Source organism: Habropoda laboriosa, unplaced genomic scaffold, assembly GCF_001263275.1.
Source record: "Habropoda laboriosa isolate 0110345459 unplaced genomic scaffold, ASM126327v1 scaffold99, whole genome shotgun sequence".
Classification (NCBI taxonomy): domain Eukaryota; kingdom Metazoa; phylum Arthropoda; class Insecta; order Hymenoptera; family Apidae; genus Habropoda; species Habropoda laboriosa.
Genome location: NW_017100239.1, coordinates 1561900 through 1571263, shown reverse-complemented (window position 1 = coordinate 1571263; position 9364 = coordinate 1561900). Strand labels below are relative to the sequence as shown.

Here is a 9364-nt window from a genome sequence, read left to right as displayed (position 1 = left end):
GGAAGGATCAGCGGGAGAATCGCGAAGCCCACACGTTTGACGTACGTTTTATAGGCAGCCAAGGTGGACGCGTAGAAAAAGCAGCGGAGAGAGAGAGCTCCGCGGACGTAAATCTCGTTCTTTTCGTTAGGTTCTCGGACAGGCCAGAAGCGTGTGGTATTCCCCCACTGTTGGGGCGGCCCGGCGCGGCGCGGCGCGGCGGCGGTCGCCGCTTCGAGGAATACAGAAACGGCGGAGAAATAATGCGTTCCGCCCACGGTGTCTATTGCAATCGCTCCGCGAGAACGAGCATTTTTCGACGCGCGCGTCGTCGTCGTCGTCGTCGTCGTCGTCGCCGCCGCCGCCGCCGCCGCCGTCGTTCGCCTCTCCGCGTGGAAAGATCAAAGAGCAGACTTTTACCTCGGCGTCCTTCGACGCGGATCCCGACGAAAGTCAAGCTTTTCGGAGTCGCTGCCACTGCTTCGTCTCCTTTGCATATACACCGTTGCTCGATAGTTTCGAATCTTGTAATTTTTTTGCAAATTAACGCGGTCTACTTTTTCTCTCTCTGGTCTGTTTAAATAATCGAATTTGTTCGAGAAAGGCTGTTTCTTTCCGCGAGCAGTGTGCGCAAACCGAATTCCAATTGGCATCGTACGATCGTTCCTCTATTCCTCCCCATCGAGTCCATGCATCCTTTCTCCCTTTCCGGGTGCCAGGGGAGCGAGACAGACTGTGGCCGTGCAGAAGGCGAAAGAGCGAGATAGACGGCAGGCTCATACACGTGCGCGCAAAGCGGCTCGCAATTTGAACGGGTTTCGGGGTTAAAGATAGTATCCCGAGGCAGTAGGGTAACATAATAGGCCGGGATGGGGGTCTGGGTCTAAACGAGAGAAAGAGAAAAAGGGAATGGGAGCAGTGGTGGAGGAGAGGAGAGAACGACTCGACGTCGAGACACGCGGGTAGTAGGGAGGATGCAGAAGGAACGTGAGAAAGAGAGAGAGAGAAGGAGTGTGGGCTCGATGTGGAGATATGTGTGTGCAGCCAGCACGGTGCATCGGACTAGCCAGTCGCGAATGGAGGTGGAGAAGAGAGAAGGAGGAGAAGGATAGAGTAGTTAAGTTAGTCTGTCGGTCAGTGACTGCCTGACTTTCCCGGCGCAGCTGAAGGTCAACTCTCCCCTTCTCTCGACCTCATCCTCCTGATCCTCCCGCTCCTCCGCCTCCTCTTCGTCTTCTTCCTCCTCCTCCACCTCCTCCTACCCACTCTCCGCTCCGCCACCCGCTCTCAACCACTGTCCTTCCTTCTCTCTCTTTCTCCGGCTACCACACGCTTCTCACCAACACTCACTTCGTGTGTCCAGCCCCATCTTTATCCTATCCTCTTTCCTCCTCCTCCTCCTCCTCCTCTTCTTCTTCTTTCCTCTCTTTTTCTCGCTTCAAGTATTCTTCGATACGTATGCCGGGTCTTTCGTATACCGCTATATACACATATACGGTGGCGCGCACACACACCCACTCCTCTCTGCTAAACCTATATCTTCTGGGTAGTACACAGATATATATATACGTGTGCCCCTGGTTCAATCTATGTATATACACGTGTATGCATACATACGCATACCAGAAAACCGAATCGTATCCACGACTGCTTTGTTTATGCCGTACGAACACTTTCGGTGCCTTTTCTCTTCACACCGTGTCACTCCATCCTTCTTCCGCCGCCACCGCCACCGCCACCGCCGCCGACGGTGCCCTCCTCGACGGGTTGAGGGTCATTCGTGCACTTAGGTGCACGCGGAATTCCGCCTCGAAGTCCTGGTACGTGAGAACTCGCCTTACACAGCCACATCCTCCGCGACGTGTTTCTTTCAGCCTGTTAGGCTCTGCTCCTCTACTCTACGTGTACTTACACACGTAACACCGTCGAAATTCGCTTTTTCGTATCGGTGCCATTAACGATAGACTGTTCTTCTCTGGGAAATCTTAGAGTAAATCAATTGGAAAATTCGTTTTTCAATTAACATGTTAAAGCAGGGATATAGCGTGTAACGCCGATATACAAGTAGAACGAGTAAGGACAGATCAGACGAAATATGTTTACAGTTGGTTGTTTAACGTTGATTAATATCATTCGCGTAAATTGACACGTTTATCTACGCGTCTTTGATTGTCTTTCTCTCTTTTTCTCTTTTTCTCTTTTTCTCTTTTTCCTCATCCTTCGATCATGGTTGCGAACAATATCACCACAGAGTGATAGTCGGTATCTGGAGAAGAAATAACGGTGCGTTTATTGGTACAGTAACTCGTCCCAAGGAAATCGTGCGATAACTCTGGCGCGCGTATCTCAGCCTTCAATTGGTTAGCCATATGAGTCGGCATGATAATGGCCGCGTCGCGATGTGCAGAAGAGGCGTCTCGCTAAATGACGGGTTCACGGCTGCGTTAACGTCATCTCCTGCCTCCGGTCTCCTTTTTTTTTCTTCGTTCTCGCTTCTGCTTATACAGCCTGATTCATTTTATCGTGCCTAATTATTTACTCGGTTTTCAACGCCCCCCTTTAATTTCCACGAAGAAATACAGAGTGTTCCCGTTAAACAGAAAAGGGATAAAAACAACCTTCGTAACGTAGATCTCCTTTGAAATCTTGTACTTTTTTCGTACAACCAATAGTGTTCGCGAGTAATTCCAAGTGGTGTCAAGTTAGATGTATCACCCTGTATATGTATATCATCGACTACATTCTTATAAGTCGCCTTGGGTATTTTCGTTGCCGCGGAAAAAATAAAATTGACGCAATCTCGCTGTCTCTCTCTCTCTCTCTCTCTCTCTCTCTCTCTCTCTCCGAGTTCTTTCTATCGATAAACGAAGGAACGAACCGAGACTAGCTAGAAATTAGTCTCAAGATACCGCCACTGTGTATCTCTAGGTAATCCTGCGGAATTTATTTTTCAAAGGATTATTCGCGTTACGAGAGAGAGAGTGTACGGGAGAATCCGTTCCCCCCCGATACAGAGACGCGAGATTCCTCTTCCGTCGTCTTCACTTTCAGTCTACTCGCCTCGTTCGCCCCCTCCCCTCCCCGCGCTCGCGCGCCGCCACGATTCGTACGTTCCTGGATATCCCCACCACGGGTGGCGCGCAAGATCATCTCTCCTCCCGCTTCCCCGCTTTTTCTCTCGCGCGCTCCCCCTATCCCACCGTTCTCGCTATACTTGTACTTCCGGCCGCGAGGCTAGCGCGAAATTCTCGCAAAATAAACGGGAGCCACTGCTCCGTGGATAACTTCGATCTCTGTCTAACCTTCCCCCTCCCCCTTTCCTGTCTCTTGTTCGTATTTTTAACTATCGACTCGTTACCGGCTGCTTCGCCTAAACTTCCTGCCACCGTGTTCAGGAAGAAACGGTCGACCGATGAAAACATCGCCACTTGTTCGTCACACTGCCGTTCCTTTCCTTTACTGCCAATTCCCCCCCCATATCCTTTCTTTCTGTATTCCAACGAGAATAGAGAGCTTAAACAGTGAGTTGGTAAGAAGTTGTGTTCGATACGAAAGTATGCGTATTTGAAAGCTCGTTGTAAGAGCGTAAAATTAGAGTAGTCGTCGCGATATAAAAGACGCGATAGCACGCCGATCTCGTAACAGTTTCCTCCTCCAGAGAGGTACATAGGTTTCCTATTGCGCAAACGTTACAGGAGCGTCAATAGAAAATCGTCATAGCGGCGCACGCGGTACTGGTCTCTCTCTCTCTCTCTCTCTCTCTCTCTCTCTCTCTCTCTCTCTCTCTCTCTCTGTCTCTCTGTGTCTCTATGCAGGAGAACGGCGACGGCGGCGTGTTCTATGCGTCACGAAACAGTCATGTGTATACGCGATGCATCGCGTCTCTCTAGCGGGTCTCTCCCTTCGCTATACGACGTCCGTGGTATAGGTCAGTGAAGTAGTAGCTCCCCCACCACGCGGCCTCCTAGACAACGGGTCTACGATTGACTCATCTAGCCAGTCATACGGCGCGTAAACACGATCCGCTCCAGCTGTTCTCCGTGCTCTTTTACTCCTCGGTCCTCTTTCTTTTTCCATCGTATCGCTCTTTCTCTCTCTACCATACAGAGTTCCCTCTCCGTTCTGTTCATTTGTAACCTATGTACATAGGATCCTGAGAACAACGGGACGGTTCTCTTTATTTTTAGAGGCACCTCGAGAATTCGGTTCCCTGCCTCCCCATCTTTTTGTGTCCGCCTCGTTCTCCGTCTCTTTCTTTTTTTAACCTTCCCTCTTTGGCACTGGTTAGGAAGCAGAAAAGCTTCCCTCGAATAGAAGAGCAGAGAGAGGAGAGGAGAATCGTTCAACCGCGCGGAGCGGCGCGCCTCCACGGAACTACGGGGAACGACGTAGGTGCGAAAGAGGCTTGAAGGGGCGGAGGAGGGAAAGCCAGAGAACGAGTTCCGATTTTAGCGCAGTCGCGGCGGCCTCAGAACGAGCGGCGCTATTATGCACTAGTAGCTTGATGGCGTCACCCGTGCAACCTTGGCTCGGGTCAGTCCTCTATCATACTGCAGCCAGAGTTCCCCTACCCCTAGTCGTTTCTTCTCTCTCTCTCCGTCTACCGTCTCGCTCTCCCTCTCTCACCCTCACCCTCCTCCTCCTCTCTTCATTTGGCTCCGCTTAACCCTCTCTTTACCCGACCACCTCTTCTCCTCTTCGCGCACACACGGCACTGGCCACACGACCAGTGGCGTAAGAATACTTTCTATTTCGAGGCATCCAGGGAGTTCCTCCTGTTCGCAGAAGCTGTAGAACGATTCCGCGACGAAATTTTCAGGGAGATCGTGGCTATGCTGTCGATCTGTTTTCATAAAAGAAAACGACCACGTTGTAGAGGTTAGAAAAAATTTAGACAAAGTAATCTAACCCACTTGGTTCGGTAGCTTTTAACGCTGCGAGAATTAAGCCACACTTTCGTGATCACAGTGGTACGCATACGTAACGATAGAGAAGAAATGTATGTATTGGCAACCAAATCGCACGTTTTCTTAGAAATTAGTTTTGAAAAGTTTTCTGTTACGCCCATGACTATGTACAACCGAGCGCTGCCGGCATAAACTCGAATCGTGTATATTCGCATCCGTATGGGCGCGCTCGCACTGGCACAAGAGACGTTTCTGTGTAACGATGCGACTAACCTCCCCACCGGGAACGCGCGCGCCGCGTAAACGATGTTTCCATCGTCCGTAGATCGCGTATCCGATTCGACGGGATGCGTGTATACTCGATACACGTCGTTTCCCGTGCTGTAGAGCCACGGAGAATCGAGATCGATCGCTACCGCCCGAGAGAAAAAGTTATCGGGACGAGGCTTGTCCCGAGACATCAATCATTCGGTGACAGAAACGGCAAAGCACACCAACAACGATGCTTCGTAGACAGGCTATTAATAGTTCATTGCACGGTTAAGTACGATGTATACTTTGAGAGGCGCGAGACGAAAATCTTTGCCACGCAACGGATCAACCAGTAATCGATGTCGAATCGAAAGTTTATTTTGGTCGAGGAGATTTCGAACGCGGCTTGCTTCGTGTTGCATCCTTGTAGATTTGGCGAGGAGCAGATAGACGGCGCTGAACGAATCGTCTGTGCTCGATCAGTAGAATAGGACCGTGTTTGGTCAGACGGTCAAATAGAACAATGTTATATACGCATGATAGAATTCGTGTATTGCGATTCACGTGCAACTTTATAATTTCTTGTTAATGTTAATGTTCGGACGATTTGGAAAATTTCGAACTTCCGGTAAATACGTGCGCCATTTCGATTCTGAAGTGCAAATAGACCGACATGCAGGAACGATGTAAAAAGTGGAACACCGCTCGTCAAAATGCACACGCCTCTCTGTATTCGCGAAATGAGCAGTTAATCGAATAGTGGACGTTGGAAAGATGAATTAAGCGTGATTCGAATACAATTACTAGGGAATATTCATGACTACGTTAAAAAAAAGCGATACGTGTTCCATTAAATTTCATTTTTCCATAGCCAACTATTCGCTCTTTTTCGTAGCAAAGAAAAGAACGTATAATAACCGGATTTACTCTGTAATTAATTCTGTACCTACGTTACCTTACTATGGTAACAAGCACTACTCAGATGCCATCTGACGGAAATCGTAAGAAGAGCATAAGTTTCAAATACTTCGTAGTTACTGTAGTTTAACTTAACCTACGCCATTTCTGTCACCGTCGTTTAACTGCTTTGAAATACACTATCACCTTTTAACGGTCCATTCTCTTTTTCTGTTTCTAGTGTCCGAGAGCTATAGCAGTTACGTAAATTCAATGTATGCCAGTGGAAGCCAATTTGCTACTCCGTGCACTCCTAGCCCACCACGAGGACCAGGTGGAGTACCGACGAGCGTGATTCAAGCAGCCACTAGCTCGGTTTCCGACGATCTGTACCTTCTGGAGCTAGGTTTCCCTCCACGATCGAAAAAGAATAAGCTGAAGAAGCCACGTCAAGGAGACGGTGCCGCGGTGAAGAGGAAATCGCGCGAAGGCTCGACTACCTATCTCTGGGAGTTTCTGTTGAAGCTGCTGCAGGATCGAGAATACTGCCCCCGTTACATTAAATGGACAAATCGCGAACGAGGCGTGTTCAAGCTGGTGGACAGCAAGGCGGTGTCCCGTCTGTGGGGTTTGCACAAGAACAAGCCAGACATGAACTACGAGACGATGGGCCGAGCACTGCGTTATTATTACCAGCGTGGTATCCTGGCGAAAGTCGATGGACAGAGACTGGTTTACCAGTTCGTGGACGTGCCGAAAGATATCATAGAGATCGACTGTACCGGCGCGTGAGATAGGGCTCGAGCCTCGAGGGAGCAGCACGAGAGGCAAGTTATACGGGATAAGAGTGATTCGCGTCATGCTCGCGTCGCGATTAGTCCTGTGAACGCATCGTCGTCGTTGTCGTCATCGTCGTCGAGTAGCAGCTCTTCCTGCCACTACGTGCCAACTTGGCACACCCCTCAGACGATTTAAAGTATGTCCTCTCTCTGACTTCGTTTGTTCCTTGTATTATATATATTAATACCTTATAGAGATATGTATATTAAACGCGAAGAGCGAGAGCGCGCCAGCGCGCATGCGTACGGAGAGGTTGAACGTTTTCGTTGTCGACGCGATAGCTGCAACACGGTATATGCAATTTTACCGTATATCGTAATTTCGTCCTCTTTTGGTCTTTCTTTCAAATTTTTTTTTTTTTTTTTTATATCGTATGAAGTAGTATATATATATATACCTATATATACACTACGTTGAGCTCGTTCAAATTTGTACAAAATTTTAGTTCTTAAAGATAAAGATGCTATTAAGGCACAAGTGTTATTAAATGTATTTTAAATCGAAAAGTAAACGAGGAAGGAAAAAGAAAAGATGAAACAAGATGAATCTAGTATGGACAAATTACTTAACGCGTATAGTCGGGATATACGCGGAACAATTGTACATTCAAGAGCGCGATAAATTATTTATTGTATATTAGACGGTTATATATGTTACCTAGAACGAAAAGGAAGAAAAAAAAAAAGAACGAAGAAATTGTTATATAAACGTGTCGACGAAGGGAACTGCTGAAAAAAAAGTGAAAAGGGGGAAGTAGAACTTACACATGTGCGAGCGTGGAAAGTTTAAAGAAGAAAAAAAAAACGAAACGAAATGAGGGCTGTGAAAAGATTCAGAAAGGAGGAAATATGATAGAGCGGAAATGATAAAGATGTTTAAAAAATAAAGCAAACGTTTTATGGAGCGAGCTCAGGGAGAGGTTACACGTATATGCAGACACACATTTGATACACACAGCGCGTGCGCGTGTGCGCGCGCGTACGCGTGCACGTCCACACAGACACACGATTTACACACTATATTTTTTTAAATGTAAGCGAAAAAAAGGGCGACTCTTCTATTTGAGCTGAGGGTTCAACAACGTAAGGTGCTGGCTATACACACGAGGTCCAAGAATGTTATTTAGCAAGCTAGTGTTACTAATTCATAAAAAAAAAATTATTGAAACAGACATTATATATCTTCTGTATATATAAAAATACACCTTTAGTATATATTATTGAATATTATATATATATTATATGAATATATATTGTATGTTATGTAGTAAATGGAGCGAGTTAATGTGTCTCTATGAGATTTTTCTGTCACGTCTGCGTAGAAAGGAAGTTCACGCAACCGTCTGTCGTCCGTACGATGTCTCTATTCGCGTCTTTTTTTTATATAAAATAAAATATATAAAGAAGCAAACACCGTGGAAGTTATCGTCGCTTCTCAATTTTTCCGTTATATTTTTAATATTAACCAGCGTACCGGGGGGGATCGAACGATAAAAAGAATCGATTCGTTGCGATTCGATTCTATGTCTTTCGGTGAAGAAAAATAAAAAAAAAAGAAAACGCACATCCGCGTGTTTCTCTCGTGCTCAGCCAGAATCAGAGACATCGTACTTTTCTAAACGTTTAGAGTATATATATACATATATATAGCCTTTCTTGGCACACCGGGGCGTTCGAACACGATAAGTTAGAGTGAAATTTAATTTATTGAACAGCAGTCCGCCCCCCACCCGAACGGACGTGACGTGCGAGTGCAAGCGTATCCTATAGTAATAAGTTTTGTACATAAAATGATTCGTTGAGAGCATACTTAGGAAGAACATTAACGCTGGTTATCTTCGTAATCGTGGACAAATGATAAAGGAAGATAAAAAACAAAGAGAAACAGGAGTGACAGAGAGATAAGTGTTCGAGAATATATATCACTGAGGTGTGTATTATGCTTGTGACACCGAGGCTCTCCACGCGAGTTCTTCTTCACGATCACACACACTCCAAGAAAATTTCGAAAGAGGAAAACTGATTAAACGAATACAGTAAAATAATAGAGAAAGAGATAGAGAGAAAGCGAGCGAGCGAGAGAGCGAGAGAGAGAGAGAGAGAGAGAGAGAGAGCGAGAGATAGAAAAGGAAGAAAACGATCAAGTGCTGCCAATAATGCCTGTAAACGGTCCCTTGCATTTTTTTGCCACTTTCTAAAAGAATCGAAAGATTAGAGGAAAACGGAACAAAAAAGGACACAATATTGTAGAGAGAAAGACGCAAAAAAAAAAGAAGTTGTTAAGAATTCAAGAAAAGAAGAAAATGTCTTGGGACGCCAGACATACCAGATGATACAAAGCGAATTGCCTTCTCGTAATTAACAAATGACGTGTTGCCTTCTAACAAAGAAAACATATTAAATGAAACAAAGTTCTAGCAATTTGTATTTGTAATACCATCGACTTTGTCCGGGTACTTAAAGAAAGAAAAAAAAAAAAATAACCTTAAC

The 9364-nt window shown here is 46.3% G+C and overlaps 1 protein-coding gene across 4 annotated transcripts in view; it reads left to right on the top strand.

The window, feature by feature from the left end:
- The window catches only part of LOC108571763 (ecdysone-induced protein 74EF), a 152641-nt gene extending 145791 nt beyond the window's left edge, over window positions 1-6850 (top strand). For all 4 annotated transcript variants that reach the window (XM_017933888.1, XM_017933889.1, XM_017933887.1 and 1 more), the window contains one exon: window positions 6277-6850. In XM_017933888.1, coding sequence (XP_017789377.1) covers window positions 6277-6827 — 551 coding nt within the window. In that variant the 3' untranslated portion in view covers window positions 6828-6850. The remainder of the gene's footprint in view (window positions 1-6276) is intronic.
- Window positions 6851-9364: the final 2514 nt, after the last annotated feature.